Genomic DNA, 16,968 nt, shown 5'->3' with positions numbered 1-16,968 from the left:
GGAATGGAGGTTTAGATCAGATGTTAGGATTAAATTCTTCCCTGTGAGGGTGGGCAGGCCCTGGCACAGGGTGCCCAGAGCAGCTGGGGCTGCCCCTGCATCCCTGGCAGTGCCCAAGGCCAGGTTGGAGCAGCCTGGGACAGTGGGAGGTGTCCCTGCCATGGCAGTAGGGTTGGAAGTGGATGGTCTTGAGAGGTCTATTCCAACCCAAACATTCTAGGATTCTGTGATGGCTCAGAGTGGGCCAGGAGTCCCTAAAGCCCCTTTCTGCTGTCCCTGTTTGCTTCTTAAATAGCCAAGAGTGAGTGAGGCTCAGGAGCCCATCTCCTATCAGGGCCCTGCCAGTGTCGGTGCACACAAAGTCCAGGCTCTCCTGAACTTTTATTAATATGTACAGCATTTTGCTCACATAGAAAACTGATTTTCTTTTTTAAGCACAAAGTATGGTAGTTTTATAGCCTTTCTTCTGCTTGACAGAGGCCATTTATAAGCTGCCTTCATCACAACCTGTGCTATCTCCAGTCTAACTCATCTTCAAGAAATTCCATAATGCATTTTTAATTGTGAGCTGCTCCCAGACAAGATTTATTTAGTTTTTCAAGGACTGGCCTTTTTGTTGTTGTTTGTGTGCATGTCTGTTTGGTGAAAAGGGATAAATAACAAAAATGAAAGTGTGCTTTAATCTGGGTGACAATTTATCCATGGCATTTGCCATCTGCTTGCTTCTATCTTTTGGGGCAAGGAAAACAAGCTGGGGAACTGGAATTAGAAATTAGAGCCATGGTTCCCTCAGCTGTGGAAAACTGATGAGCCTGGGCTGCCATCCTGGCTGCCCCTGCTCCTGCTTTTGCCATGGGCTGGTCCTGCCCATAGCGGGCCTCAAGATCCCTTTGGGCACGATGCCAGGGCCGTGCTTGCTGACCTGCCTGCCATGGGTTGAGATGGATTTCTAGGTCATTCCCGAGCACTGAGATGGTCCTATGGGCTGGTCCCAGGTGTGGAGGTGTTTATTTTTGGGTTGCACTGGATTTTGGAGGAACGGGGAGCAAATACAGAAGGTTGTGAAGTTTTACCTCAAACTGGCTTGAGGCTTTATTGCTGTGTAGTTTTGCGGCCCCAAGGATTTCACCCTCTTCCAGAGGGAGGATGAGGGGGAAGGCATTGGCAGCAGAATACTTGCACCTTTCCCAAGGATTGTGTGAGATGATGCAGGGCTACCCCATCCATCACTCAGGACAAACTCACCTCCTGCAGCTGGAATGGGAGTTCAGCAGCACTGGCCCTGGGATAGGCTGTGCCCTGAGAGTGACCGTGTTCGCAGGGGTCCCAGGATGAGGGAAGAGATGAGGATCTGACTCCATGTTTCAGAAGGCTGATTTATTATTTTATGATATATATTATATTAAAACTATACTAAAAGAATAGAAGAAAGGATTTCATCAGAAGGCTGGCTAAGAATAGAAAAAGAAAGAATCATAACAAAAGCTTGTGGCTTGGACTCTCTGTCCAAGCCAGCTGACTGTGATTGGCCATTAATTAGAAACAACCACATGAGACCAATCCCAGACCCACCTGTTGCATTCCACAGCAGCAGATAACCATTGGTTACATTTTGTTCCTGAGGCTTCTCAGCTTCTCCAGAGGAAAAATCCTAAGAGAAAGATTTTCCATAAAAGATGTCTGTGACACCCTGAGAGGCACAGGGACGCCAGGGTGGAGGAGGATGAGCCCAGGTGACCTTTCCTGTGTCCTGTCTCTCTGCAGTGCCCCGAGGACCTGCGGCCCATGAAGGATGGCACGGGTTGCTACGATTACTCCAAAGGGATCGACTGCTCCGACGGCTTCAACGGCGGCTGCGAGCAGCTCTGCCTGCAGCAGACCCTGCCCCTGCCCCACGACCCCTCATCCAGCACCATCTTCATGTTCTGTGGGTGAGTCCCCTCTAGGCAGTTGTTGTAGTTGAGATGGTCACACTACAAAGCAGCACTTCAGACTGTTTTTATTCTAGCCTACATGCTTTTTATACATTCTTACAAAACTCATCAGTTTACTCATTGGTCAGGAAAGACAAACAAAGTGCTCATTGGAACAGGCAGTTGCAGGTTTTCTCTTATTTATCCTTCTTTCTTTCTTGGTTTCTATGTCAACAACCTTGGTAGGAAATTCTTTCAGGTGTGAACGTGGATCCTCTTATCAAACTTCTTTCTGGCTCTCAGAAGTTGCTGTAAAACCTCTTCCACAGTCAGTCCCCTCCAAGGCTCCTCAACAAGCAACCCCTTCCTATAATTATTGTTTTATAGTCTATACTGTCTATACTTCAAGCTGCGGGTTATCTATGGTTGATCACAGCCAATGTCCTTTATCCAAAAACCAGCAGTTTCCATATCTGTATGTTCAAACAACACCTGCTGATCTTGTATTGTCATGACTTGCTCTGTTGTGTGTGCTGGTAAAGCAATACCTTTGGCCATTGGAGTATTCTTGGGAATTACCAATGGTGGGCTCAAAGATTGAGCTAAAACTTTTAATTCTTCATTACAATTTGCTAAAACAAGTGATGGATAAATTATGAGCCCCAAAATAATGCTTCTGTCTTTGCCTATAATCAAAAATTGTCTTTTCCACAATGTTCCAGTAATTCCTGTGGGAATAACCACATGACTTTCATTCATCTCATCTCATCCCAAACTGCATCAAGGGAAATTTAGGCTGGATATTAGGAAAAAGTTTTTCACAGAAAGAGAGGTAAAGTTCTGGAATGGCTGCCCAGGGAGGTGGTGGAGTCCCCATCCCTGGGTGTGTTTAACAAAGCCTGGATGTGGCACTGGGTGCCAGGGTTGAGTTGAGGGGTTGGACTTGATGGTCTTGAAGGTCTCTTCCAACCCAATGATTCTGTGATTTCTGTGAATCTCCATCCCTGCCACCTCCTGTGTCACCCATCCCAGCCCAGCCTGGAGCTGTGTCCAGGAAAAAGGCTGTTGATGGAGCTGATTTCCAGCAGGGAATAGAGGCACCTGGTTTTCCTGAGGGAAGTGTGAGGAACAGTGTGAGCAGATGCACCTTCCTTCTCTCCCCCACTGTGTGACAGTACAGTGTGATCTGTGACTCACTGTGAAGGGACCCAAAAATGGTACATAGTGTGTTGGAGGGGAAGGTGTAGGATTTGTTTAAAAAATACTACTTTTAAAATTTACTTTTTTTTTTTTTTCCTTCCCTTGTGCCTCCCTTAAAAATAGAGTCTCATCCCTGATTTTGGCCAGGATCTTATAATCCTACACAGTTTAGCATTTTCTCTCAGGAAAATCTCCCTGGCTGCAGAGTGCTCTAAAAGGATCTCAGTGATTATCTGGCTTTATGCTGCACAGCTGCAGCCATCCATTGCCTGCCCCAGCCCCACAGCTGGCTCACACTCTCTGGCACACCCAGGAACTTACTCCATGTCCCAGTGTGACAGATTAGGATGAAGAAAGGGGGGAAAAAAAGCCCTTTTGGAAAGAAAATGCCCACAAGCAAGAAGGGGAGTGAATTGCCAGCAGTAACTCCGAGGAGCATCCGTCAAGTCCCGATGCCTGCAGGTGCAGCAAAGACCTCACACAGCTCTGACTGCTGGGAAGAGCAGCCCAGGGAGCTCTGCCTGTGACAGTTTCTCTTTTATTTATCCCATTTTTGCTGCTTTGTTGTTTTTTTTTTTCCCCCCACTACCTTTTTTATTATTGTTTAGCAGCGCAGACTGACTGAGTCACCAAAACAGAGCACATTTTCTGCTCCATGCCTGCAGAAGAGGTTAGAAATTCATCAGAAGGGGTTAGAAATTCATCAGAAGGGGTTAGAAATTCTTGTGGGCACCAGCACCCTTTGTGGGGGGGGTCTAGAAAATCTTAGGACATTCCATGGTCTCCACCCACACAAATCTGCATTTCAGCCTTGCATCCTCAAGGACAGAGACTCTTTCCCTGTTGTTTTTTTTTTGTTGTTGTTGCTTGCTTGTTTGTTTGTTTTTTATAATCCCTTTTCAAGGCTGAGCTGTGCTTTGGGAAGAGGCAAGGAAAAGTGTGACAGACGGGTGGGAGTTCTGCCTGCAGCAAAATGCAGTAAAGGGGAAAGGGAAGCAAGTCTGGGTAGAAGTGGGGTTGGTGTCACAGCACTGGGGCTGTTGGGAGGAGGGAGCAGGGAGGGAACAGAGGTTGCCCAAGGTGGTGGGAACTGACAAAAAGGCTGGTGGAAGAGGAGCAGAGGGAGGATGGCATATTTACAAAAGATTCCACCAAGGTCTCCAGTGTCTGCAGTTAAATCACATCCCTGCTGCCTGCCTCAGTTTCCCTTCCTGCCAGTCAAAGATGAACATGTGAATCTTACCCAGAACAGGCTTGAAAGTGGGATCAAAGAGCAGAGGAGCAGCCAGGCTGGAGCTGCTTCCTTGCAGGAGGGTATTTCTAGGTGGAAGAAGGGGCAGGAGCTTGACTTTGCTTTGCTGTGGTGTGGGGAATGTTTGTACCCAAGCAGCAGACACACAGCAGGCTCAGCTCTGCTCCCCAGCATGGAGCCAGCTCCAGGCAGGACAGCATGGAATTATGGAAAGGTTTAGGTTGGAAGGGACCTGAAAGCTCCTCTTTTTCCACCTTCCCTCAGACCAGGGTGCTCCAAACCCTGTCCAACCTCACTGCGGGCAGATGGGCCAGGCTGCTACAGGAGGGAGGGGTTGTGACCCCATTCACTGGTCACCCACCCTCTCCAGAGCAGAGGATCTGTGCTCTGTGACCCTCCACATGTCCAAACAACTGCAGCAGGTGTGGGTGGAGCTTGGCTGGGCTGGCAGAGGCTCCTGGGGTGGGTTGCTCCGTGCCTGGCTCATCTCACATGGCCCGTGGTGCCCCACAGGTGTGTGGAGGAGTACAAGCTGGCCCCGGATGGGAAGTCCTGCCTGATGCTGTCTGACATCTGTGAGGGCCCCAAGTGCCTGAAGGCAGATGCCAAGTTCAATGACACCCTGTTTGGGGAGATGCTGCACGGCTACAACAACAGGAGCCAGCACGTCAACCAAGGCCAGGTGTTCCAGATGACCTTCAGGTATGTCCTGGTTCTGCTCTGAGTTTTGGGAATATCAAGGTGGGGAGATGGGACTGAGGTCCAGTGGGACAGAGCCAGCATCTCTGATTTGCTCATGAGGAGAAGAGGACAAGGAGCATCCATGGCTTTCCTGCCTGCTCATCCTTCCCTCTGGCAGCAGCACAGGAGCCTCCTGGGCTGCTCTGTGTCTTGTCAGGATGAGAGAAATCCAGCTGGCCCCTGTGGGCCTTTCTCAGGAGTGCTGCCTCGTCTCTTTCAAGCACTGGTGTCTTCTATCTCCATGATATCCTGCGACAACAAACTGTTTGGTTATGTGTAGTGTGAAAGAGCATTTCCTTTGCTGTGAGTGCTGCCTCATCTCCTTCTGAGCACTGGTATCTTCCATCTCCATGATATCCTGACACAATGAGCTGTTTGGTTGTGTGTGGTGTGAAAGAGCATTTCCTTTGCTGTGTTTTCAGCCAGTGCCAGCTGGTTTTATTCAGTGTCCCCATCACAGCACTGGGAGGAGCTGTGGATATGGCATGGTAAATCATGTAAATGAGCTGAAGGTGAATGCCTTCACCTTGCAGGGCTCACGGAGGAGAGCTTGCTGAATTCAGGGCTGGCAGGTGAGTTATTTAGTTATTTATTTTCAGGTCTTCTGAATGCAGCTGTGTTTTGATCAGGTGTAAGCCAGGGTGTCTGTGTGAGTTTTGAAGCAGAATGCAGCTCTAATCTCAGTCACGAGAGGATCCAGCCAACACCTCACCAGGCACAGCTCTCCCTGCTCAGCACCTCTTTATTTCCTGTTCAGGCACCAACACCTCACTGCTCTGATTTCAGCTGGAGCTGTGGGTCCTCACCCCTGCTGCCCACTGAGTTTTTCCAGGTGTTTCTGCCCAGCTGACCAAAACTTCCCAGGCTGTGGATTCGAGCTGAGCTCTGGCCTTCTGCTCACTTGATGGCAGAGGCATTACAAGCTGCATCAGCAAAAGCTTTTGCTGGGAGTGAGAACTGACAGGACACAAGGCAATTTTCCCAGCAGACTCCTCTTTGCTTTCTCTCCCTCACATTAGAATTGTCACTGGAATCATCAGAGCAGAACCAGGGCTGCAGAGATGCAATTTTCCATAAGCTGATGGGTCTAAGGGATGCTTTGTTCCTTCCAGGTAGCAAATGCATCCCCTGTTCTCAGGCCTGAATTCCATCTGGAAAGCACACAAGGATTATCTGTGGGCCTGGTTTGTCCTGGGGCACGTGGATTCTTTAAATCTTCCCCCTCTGAGGGCATCCTTAGGATGGCAGCTCTGGGCAGTCTTGAGCTGGGCCGGGAGCAGTTCCTGCTGGGGCTGCCCTTGGAATAAAACACCTGAGCTGTTGGGATGGCACCTTCCAGGGGCCAGGAGGAACTCTCTGGGGCTCTGCCTGATGGGTTTTGTGGTTGAAAAAGGAGTTTTAGTCCTCCTTCCCAGGGCTGGCACCACTCCTGCTGTGCTGGCCAGTGGAGAGGAGCTTTTCCCAGTGAGGAGCTGTGCAGTGACAGCCAAGTTCTTTGTACAACCTGCTGGGTTTCTGTCTCTTTAGTCCCAGTATTAGAATTATTTTAAAAATTAGAGTGTTTTTTTTGTGAATGATGAACACTGGAGAATTCTATGGATCGTTTGTTGGCTTAGTGTGGCTTTTTTGTAATTGTTTTTGACTAATTTTTTCAGAGTACTTAATTTTTTTTTTAGGGGTTACTGGTTTATTTATATTAGATTGTTTGTTTTCTAGTTTAATTTTAGGGTAGTGAGTTCTTTTGTGACTTTAAACAAAAAATGTGCTTTATTTTTGTTCTCTGTTGAGATGAAATTTTTTCTTTATATTGTGATGGGTTTTGTATAATGAAGGGATGAATAGTTGCAGTTTTGTTTTCTGGTTTTGTAATGAGATTTATATGTTTACTTTGTAAATAAAAGGTAGTTCTTTTAATCTTTGTGAGTGAGCCTAAAGGTGATATTAATTTTGATTTTTCAGGCTAAAACACATCACAAGTAACTGTTATGTTTGTGCTTGTGTCTAATATGTTTATAATTGTAATTGTTTTGTTATGATATGCTAAGTTAGCAGCAGTGAGGGGCAGGAGGAAGCAGGTCTGGAACAGGAGCATCCTGCCAAGCTGCCCACGCGGCGCAGGCTGCGCCTGGGCATGAGGAGCTCACAGCACATCGTGCTCCAGAAATGCTCCCAGCAGCCTGGAAGGTCAGCACAGCTGCCCTTTTCCCATCTGAGTGAGGCTCCAAAAGCAGCAGGCAGTGATGAGAAGGGCTCAGCTCCCTGCCTGCAGTGTCCTCCCCCAGGGCCAGGCTGCCAGGGGTGCTGGCAGGTCACGGTGCAGAAGCACCATTACATCATCCCTTAACAAGGCAAGAGAAGGAGGTTAATGGAGAAGAAATTATTAACTAAAAGATGTAATTTGCCTCTGATTTTCATAGATATTCAAGAACCTCTCTGAGCATTACGACACCAGCTGTTAGAGAAGCCCTTAATTTGGTGCATTTGAAACATAGCAGGAAGCTGCCTAATACTAGGGATTAAAAGCCTGTTTCTGCGAAGTAGGAGCAAGAACCTGCTATCAGAACAAGGGGCTGAGTATTTTAGAGGGATTTATGACTGCTGGGATCCTTTAGCTATGCAGATGTGACAATCTTTTGAATGGTGTCTGCTTCCCATGTCGCCACATCTTCAGTGTCTTTAATAAATAGGATATTCTCAATCTGCCAGGCATGTCAGCATGGGGTTGGGAGGGAGCCTTTGTGCTGGGAAAAGCTGCCTTGCACACCCTGGCCTGGCCAACACTTACCAGTTCCTGCAGAATTTCCATCCCCTGGGGGTCAGGGGGGAATCTCTTTGCCACCAAAGGGGCTGCAGCACTGATTAATTAGATTAGAGTGTCTGCCCTTCTGGTGGCTGCAGAATGGGCCAGGTGCCATGGAAGGAACCACTTTGGGTTATCTGGTACCATTGGAGCACAGGGCACAGGATTGCATCCACTGAGGGAGCCTCCACACCCTCTCTGGGCAATCTGTTCCATTCCAGTGCTTGGTCACTGGAGAGTAAAGAAGTTCTTCCTCATGTCCAGATGGAACTTCCTGGGCAGCAGTTTCTGCCCGTCACCGTCTTTCTGCTCCCACTGCTGGGCATCACTGAGCAGAGCCTGGTCCATCCTCTGTCTCTCCTGGCCATGCTGAGCACACCAGAGGGATGGATCAGGTGTAGCACTGATGGCTCTCTGGTATCTGACCAGCTGGAGAGGCTGGGGATGTGCACTGGGCACCTTCAGGATGCAGAGCACTGATGGATGTGAAGATGCAGCACAGCTTGGGAGGTCTCAGACCAACGTGTGCTTGCAGGCAGTGCTGCTTCAGATTTTGTGCTTCCCCTTTAATAGGTGTCATTTTATCCTAGGGGCTCAGGCATTTATCCAAAGACTTCAGCTGTGTGGCTGAGGAGATGGCAACACCCAGGGGATGGGTGGAGGAAGCAGATTCTGGCTGCTGAGGCCAGTGTGCCCCAGCAGGGCTGGGCAGCAGCCAGCCTGGCTCCTGCTGAGGGCTCCACACGTGCTCCACATGCACCCAGCACTGATGGAACACTGTCCGGGTCTTTAGTTGGTCAGAGTGACTCTGAGAAAAGTTGGAAAATCTCTTTTCCCAGCCCAGTGCTTGAAGAAGGAGTCAGAGCTCTTCATTTCTCAGTCTCAAGGTTGTTCATTGTTCCTTATCTATAAAATTCTTTCTCCTGACCAGCCAAGGTCAGCTCAGCAAGACAGTCCAGGCACTCTGCCTGCCCCCAGGGCAGGGTTATGTCTTTATACTAAAAACTACGTGTACAATGTTTACAATTCCTTTCCAATACCCATCACCTGTGTTAGACAGTGAGCTTCTACTCCAAACCAATCCCAAAGTGCCACCATCACAGCAGAAGATGGAGGCCAAGAAGAAGAGGAGAAAGGCTGGACACACCCAGTTCCCTCCATCTTGCCCCCTGAACCCCCATACCAAAAACCCCAAAATCTACTTTTCTACCCCATGATAACTTCACTATTATTCTACCTAAACTGTTGTGGCTTGCTGATCTTCATCTAAGGTTGGTGATTTGCTCCATGGGTCATGATCAAACCCACAGGTGCTCTGGGCTCTGTGCCAGGGTCTCTGAGCCCCCTGGCAGGGTCCTGGCCATCCTGGACAGCCAGAGGGATGTTCTGGGTTCCCACAGAATACCTCATTGTGCTGCCTAGAGCCTGGCCCTGCTCACATGGCCTTTGTGCTGGTGCCAAGGACCCTTTTCCCCATCCCTCAGTGCCAATGCAGCCACAGCCCAGCAGGATGTGAGCTCCACAGCATCCCTGCAGCTCTGCTCCAGCAGTTAGGAGCTCTGGGGGCAGCTTCTCCTGTCCTGAGGTGGTTTAACAACCACTGATGGCTTGTGTGGAGCTTGGGGTGCTCAGCTGCTCTGTTGGACATGCCAGCATCAGGGTTCCTGCTGGGAGGAGTGCACCATCACTGCTGCTGCCTTATTGCAAGGATTTAAATCAAAGCACTCCTCCAGTGATGCTTCTCCTGTGCAGTCCCTCGTGGGCACTTTGGGAGGGGATTGAGGAGGAATCTTCTATCACTCACCAGAAGCCTCCCTTGGTCCTTCCACTGCTGAGCCAAAAGCACATTCAGAGCCATCTTCTTCTGGGCACCCCTCTCCTCTCCTTAAAAAAGGTTGTTGTGTTGGCAAAGTGCTCTGTGAGGTTAATAAGTAGATGGGATTGGAGCTGATCTATTCCAGTCACAGCTCCTGGTCTAGCTGGGAGGCTCAGCCATGGCTGCAGCTCACTAAAGACTAGATTAGAGTGATTTTCCTCCCCGTTGCCTCACGGTGGGGCAGAGCCTGAGCCCTGTGCCATTCCCAAATCACTGAGGAATTATTTTCCAAATGGGTTGTTTGCTCATTCTTTATCTGTTTTCGTGTTGTCTCTTTGCCATGAGGGAATAGATATTTTTGTTTAAAAGCTGTTTGCAGTTTCAGACTGTTGCCTTTATGCCATTAATATGGAGAAATCCCAGAATACTGCCCGTGGTGCCAGCTTTATTTGCTGGGTTATTACTGCATGGCAAATGGGATGTCAGGGCAGTGCATGGCAGCTGGGAGCAGCTGTCTCCCCTTACCAGAGTCCCTTCCCACCCCTACCTCTGCCCCTCTCTCATCCTGGCTGTTGCTCCAGCCTGGCAAAGCCCCAGGAGGACACAGAACACCCACACAGCCCTGTTGGGTTCCTCCCAGCAGAGATGCAGCGAGTCCAGGGGGTACTGAGGGGTTGAGGGCAGGTGAGGAGCCTGAATGGTTTGGTGGCAGGGAGAGCATTCATGTTGGTGCTCCCTCCCTGCTGAGCACCAAGTGGGCTCCATCCTCCATATCCAGGGAGGGTGGCTGTGGAGGACCCAGGGCTGGGCCATGCCGAGCACCTTCCTGCAAAAATGGAATCACCCTTCCTGTCGGAACTCGGTGCATCTCTCAGGGTGCCCAGAGTTACCAGGACCCCTGCCAGGGGGCTCAGAGACCCTGGCACACAGCCCAGAGCACCTGTGGGTTTGATTGTGACCCGTGGAGCAAATTACCAGCTTTGTATGAAGGCCTGAAAGCCACAACAGTTTAAGCAGTGTAAGAATAAAATTATCACTAGGTGAAAAAGTAGATTTTGGGGTTTTTAGAATGGGGGTTTTGGGGACAAGATGGAGGGACTCGGGCATGTCCAGCCTTTCTCCTTCTTCTTCTCTACCTCCATCTTCTGCTGTGATGGTGGCACTTTTGGATTGGTTTAGAGTAGAAGCTCACTGTCTAACATAGGTGATAGTGTTGGGAAGTGATTGTAAACATGTTATCTGTAGTTTGTAGTATAAAGAGATAACACCACCCTGGGGGCAGGCAGAGTGCCTCTGTCTGTCCTGCTGAGCAGACCTCGGCTGGACAGGAGAAAAATTTTTATAGATAAGAAACAATGAACAACTCTGAGACCGAGAACTGAAGAGCACTGACTCATTCTTAGAACGTGTGGGCCAAAACAGAGACTTTTCAATAAACTGCAACCTCCCAAGACCTTCCCTCTGCAACTCAGGCCCTGCAGGATGCTGTTCCCCCCCATTCCCATTTATAAAATAGGGCTGCTGCCCTATTTTATAAATAGGGAAGGGAGCAGGTTGGAGGGGGTGCTGAGGTGCCAGGGGTGCTGCAGGGAGGGATGGGCACTGCCCCAGCTGCTTCCAGGAGGCTCTGCCTTCCAGGAGGCTCTGCCTCCCCACATCTCCCTTTGTGCTGTCAGGTCACTGAGATGATGTGAGGAATTCTCATAATATTGATGGGCAGTTTGGCCAGTTCCTTTTAAATCTGTCTCTTCTTCCCCTCAGTGCTTCTCATCCCTCAATAAACCAGCAGGGTGAGCTGGCAGCTCAGTGCCATCCTTGCCAGGGCTGTTTGGGAAACATCTCCACCCATCCCCTGTTCATCTGGTGCCCTGCCATGTAGGGGGATACAGAATGGGTAAATGAAGGTGGTACAGAATGTTAGCCCCCAATGAGTTGCAGCTGAACCAATTATTAAAGATTAGGAGCAGGCCTGATCTTAACAGGCCACACCTGAAGCCAATAAGAGCAGTGGTATAAAAGAGTGGATTGGGGGGATCTGGAGTCAGATGGTTACTGCAGGGACCAGGAGGAGTCAGTGCTTGGAGGAGCTGCCTGTGAGAAACAGTGAGGAGGTATGGGACTCTGGTGATATGGAATCCTTGCACTATAATGATGATAGAGCTCTTGATATATGACAGCACTCCCACCCCTGGGTGTGCCAGGCACTGGGATGGGGGCTCAGCACCACACCTGGGTGTGAGAGGCTGCAGGGGCTTTGCTGGTGCCCCTGGCTTGGAGCTCACATCCTGCTGTCCCCCAGCAACACAAATATCATGTCTGTAAGTGGTTGCAATAACACCTTTCCTGCCCTCCCTATTTTCCTCCCTCTCTTTGAAACCTCCAAGCACAGGAGTTATAATTGTGCTGTTTATTATTCCTGAGCCCAGCACCAGCCCGTGCACCAGTGCCTTGTTTACCTATTACCCTTCAGGCCAGGATAATGGATGGATCTCTTTTCAGTGGCTGCCTTCCATTTCATTCATCTTTTTATTGTTTGTTGCTGCAGTTCTATTACCTGTTCACAACTTTGAAGCCTCAGACACGCTAGTTGGAAGCAATGATGTCTTTCCAAGCCAGGCTAACACCTCATGCTGTGGTCCTGAGTAGCAGCTAAGGGGTTATGAGGGGTTCAGCAGCTCTGTGAAGGTGGGATCTGCTGTGGGATGTTTCAGAGCCCACAGACACGCTGTATTTTGAGCACATCTTCACTGGCTGGGGTTAGCAGTGAGGTTTTTTTTTTCCAGTCCAGTGTATAAATGACTAATGCAATTAGCACAGCATTCCATCAGTCAGGTCACTGTTGCATCCCTTTCCATTTCACAGCTCTCATGCCACCAAAAGGGTGACAGATTGAGTGGCTTTGAGCTGGTGTTGCCCAGTCTGCAGCCACGTGCTTCTGCAGCAGGTTGGGAGCATCTTTAATTCTGCAAAAGCAGGTGTGGTGTCAGACAATCCAGGGGTTCAGGGTGGAAGAGATGCTTTGTAACAGAGGCTGTTCAAATACTGGAGTTCTCAGCTGGTTCTGCACCAGCTGCAGGTAGGATTTGGGAAATGGGCTGTCACATCCTTGGTGAACATGGACATGGCCCTTGCAGCCACCTCCTGCTGCCCCATCCCAGCTCTGGATGCGCCTCTGAGCTGCTCCATTCCATTCCTGTCTGTGCAGGTAGTAGGATAACCTCACTGAGAGTCAGCCTCTGCTGTTGGGTCACTGCCTGTGAGAGCCCCACTGCTCCCAGCATGTGTCTCAGCCTCAGGGAGGAAGAGGAATGGCCGTGGTGGAAGCTGCCCCTGCAGCCAGAGCCCAAAACCAATTATGTATCTGTGATTGTGAGATTCAGATGAGGAAGAATTTACTCAATCAAAGGGTGGGCAGGCCCTGGCAGCTGGGGCTGCCCCTGGATCCCTGGCAGTGCCCAAGCAGGCTGGACAGGGCTTGGAGTAATCTGGGGCAGTGGGAGGTGTCCCTGCCAGTGGCAGGGGTGGAAGGTTCTTAGAGACAGCAGCACAGTCCAGAGCCAAGGCACTGCTGTCAGAGCCAGTGCCAGCACCCACTGGAGCTGAGGGAATGTCATCCATGGGCTTCTCCTGGCTCAGGGTCCAGAACTTTCCCTTCCCTGGCAGTGGAGCTGCTGCCCCTGCAGTGAGGGATGTCAGGGAGCTGTTCCTCCCCCCAGCCCTGCTCCCCGCTCCCCCAGCCTGCACAGATGTTTGTATTCTCTGCAGCTGATGAAAATATTCATTATCCTGTTAGCGCTGCTGCGGCGGGGGAAGTGCAGATTTGCATTCCCACAGCTGATCCCACAGCACTCACCACGGAGCTGCCACACAGCAGGGCTGTGCTACAGAGCCACAGAATCACAGAATAATGAGGTTGGAAGAGACCTCTGAGATCATCGAGTCCAAGCTATGCCCTAACACCTCAACTAGATGGGACCATGTTCACAGGGGTCCAAGGATGAGGGAAGAGACGAGGATCTGACTCCATGTTTCAGGAGGCTTGATTGATTATTTTATGATATATATTACATTAAAACTATACTAAAAGTACAGAAGAAAGGATTTCATCAGAAGGCTGGCTAAGAATAGAATAGGAAGGAATGATAACAAAGGTTTGTAGCTCGGACTCTATGTCCAAGTCAGCTGGGATGTGATTGGCCATTAATTAGAAACAACCAACATGGGCCAATCCCAGATGCACCTGTTGCATTCCACAGCAGCAGATAACCATTGGTTACATTTTGTTCCTGAGGCCTCTCAGCTTCTCAGGAGGAAAAATCTTAAGGAAAGGATTTTTCATAAAAGATGTCTGTGACAAACTAGACTATAGCACCAAGTGCCATGTCCAGTCTTTTCTTAAACACATCCATAGATGGTGATTCTACCACCTCCCTGAGAACAGCATTCCAATACTTTATTATTCTTTCAGTGATTTTTTTTTTCCTAATATCCAACTTATACCTTCCCTGCTTTAGACTGTGTCCTCTGGTTCTGTCAGAGACTGACCCCACCTGCCTGCAACCTCCCTTCAGGAAAGTGTAGAGAGCAATAAAGTCACCTCTAAGCCTCCTCTTCTCCAGGCTGAACAGCCACAGCTCCTTCAAATGCTCCTTATAGGGCTTGTGTTCCAAGCCCCTCACCTGCCCTGCCTGCTGCCACACTGCCAGAGCCATGAGCAGGTAGGGAGCAGTGCCAGGGCCATGCATGGGCGGCACAAAGGACAAGAGAAAGATGGGAGAGGGATGTGGAGGAAGGGAGAGTGCCCTGGGGCTTGGTCTGTGGGTTGGGAGGCAGTGAGGAGCAGGGCTGGTCCCTGGGCAGGGGGATCTGAGTCTGGGAATGATGCTGAGCTCTGTGTGTATGGCAGGCTTGTGTCTCCTGCCTGTGGAAGCTCCTTGTGGGATGGGAGGTGCAGGGTGTGGGGAAATGCTCATCCCTTGGGTGTCACTATAGAACATGAGAAAACACAAGCACACACTGCTGGTTTTAAGGTGAAGAAAAAAGGGAAGTTTATTTTCTGACTCTAACATTTATAGTTTTCTAAAAGTGACAGTGGATTGGAGGGTGACAGTGTTATTTCTCTAATGACACTAGTCAAACTAACAGTTCATCAACTTTCTCTTCTTCTATAAAGGAATGCAAAACAATGACTTATTTACAGAAGGTGTGTGAGAAAGTTCACTACAAGAATGTAAACATCAGAAGGCTTAGAAAATCTTAAAAAAACCAGGGTGACACCTTGGGAAGGTGGGACACAGGCTCTGCCTGCCCTGCCATGGTCATTCCACACTCTTGTCCCCTGGCCCATGTCCCTACACAGCTGTCAGGGGGTTCCCTGAGGTCTTCTGAGTCCACCTGGTGAAAAGTTGATGGTGACACCATAAGGATTTGGCAGAGAGGCCAGCAGTGTGCCCAGGAGACCCAGAAGAGCAGTGGCGCCTTGGCTTGTACCAGCAGTGGTGTGGCCAGCAGGACCAGGGCAGTGATTGTCCCTGTGTACCCTGTACTGGTGAAGGGCACCTCGAATGCTGGGCTCAGTTCTGGGCCCCTCATAAAAAGAAGGACATTGAGGTGCTCAAGTGTGTCCAGAGAAGGGAATGGAACTGGGGAAGGTTCTGGAGCACAAGTCCATGGGGAAGCTGGAGGTGTTTAGCCTGGAGGAAAGGAGGTTCAAGGGAAGACACTGAGAGGTTGGTCTCTTCTCATGAGTGACAATAAGACAAGATGAAACAGCCTCAGGTTGCTTGAGGTGATGTTTATACTGGATATTTGAAAGATTTTTTCACCAAAAGTGGTGTCAAGGCCTGGCACAGATTGCTCAGATCAGCAGTGAAGTTACACCATCCTTGGAGGGATTCCAAGGCATGTGGCTGTCACACCTGGGGACGTGGTTTAGTGGTGGCCTTGGCAGTGCTGTGTTAATGGTTTGACTCAGTCGTCTTCAAGGTCTTCTCCAGCCTAAAGAATTGCCAGATTGTATGGACAGGAGGGGAGGGATGAGGGGGTGGCACTGGGTACTTGCTGGCTTTGGCAGAGATGTGGTGATCCATGTGCCACCCCCTCTTGTCACTGCTCCCTCATGGTGCCCAGCACTGCCAAGCCCACCTGCACTGCCCCAGGCTCTGGTGGCACCCAGGAGTTTTCCCCTTTCCCTGTGCTGTGGGGGGCAGTCCACGGCATGGCCTCACTGGCCTTTCCCATCTCTGACTTTTATGATATTAATTATAGTGCTGGTGCTGCACAGTTAATCTGCATTATTAAGAGATGTGGTGGAGATTGGTTTTATAATAACAGCTCAGATTTATGGAGTACCTTCCATCCCAGGGGGTCCTTATGGGCTTTATAGCCTTGCAGAGAGGAATTGCTGCTTCTTCCTTCCTCATCTCACAAGAGCTGCAGCTGCTCCTGGGCCATGGGAGCTCTGTGCCCACTCAGGACACATGAAAATACAGATTATGTTCAGCTGAAAAGCAAGGGGAGAGTGAGACAGGGGGTTTGAGGCAGTGAATTGTGACTTTAGGGTGTGATAGCAGCATTTTTCCATCGCTGTATGGGCACTGTGCTGGTCCCCATTCGGTGGGCTGTGGGTTTGTGCTGCCCACACCATGGGGCCCCTTCAGTGTCACCTCCAGGGACAAGGCTGACATTCAGCAGCCCCTCACTGCTCTTCCTTGCTAGTGCAAGCACTGGTTGATGGAGATTCCCCATCCAAGGACTAAATCAGCTTGACATTGACTTAGCAATGTGAATCCTTGCTCCAGGCAATGCAGTCAGGAGCAGTCACCAGCGTGGGGACATCTGAGCACTCCACAGCTATGCCAGCTGTCAAGCCATACCTGCTCCTGAGGTAGCAGCAGGGCTTGGATGCAGTCCTCAGTGCAGCACAAAATCTTGTCTTTCTCTTTCCCATCCCAAGTGTCCTCTCCAGAGGTGGAGCATTTGCTGCTCTGCCTGTGCAGTGCAGCTCATGACTGCATAAACCTGGAAGCAAGTGCAGGGTTTGGGCTTGGGCCCCATCAGTTGTAGCCAGTGTCCCAAAAGTGGTGGACAAGCTCTGCTAGGAGCCCTGTGCCATAATCCAGACCCCCTAAATCTTCCTCTGCCCCTGGTTCCTGGGCAGTGTGGCCTGGTTTGGATGCTGGTGGCTCTGTGCAGAGGAAGGCTGGAACAGGGGGTGAGGACAGGTCCAGCATCCCTCACCCCCCCA

The 16,968-nt window shown here is 50.0% G+C and overlaps 1 protein-coding gene across 1 annotated transcript in view; it reads left to right on the top strand.

Moving 5' to 3' along the window:
* Window positions 1-16,968, top strand: part of ASTN2 (astrotactin 2) — a 352,354-nt gene that overhangs the window by 198,916 nt on the left and 136,470 nt on the right. The window contains 2 exon segments of the mRNA XM_036393845.2: window positions 1,765-1,931; window positions 4,879-5,067. Coding sequence (XP_036249738.2) covers window positions 1,765-1,931; window positions 4,879-5,067 — 356 coding nt within the window.

Source organism: Molothrus ater, chromosome 20, assembly GCF_012460135.2.
Source record: "Molothrus ater isolate BHLD 08-10-18 breed brown headed cowbird chromosome 20, BPBGC_Mater_1.1, whole genome shotgun sequence".
Taxonomy (NCBI): domain Eukaryota; kingdom Metazoa; phylum Chordata; class Aves; order Passeriformes; family Icteridae; genus Molothrus; species Molothrus ater.
The sequence above is the reverse complement of the archived record's forward strand: the minus strand, read 5'-3'. Positions and strand labels throughout refer to the sequence as shown.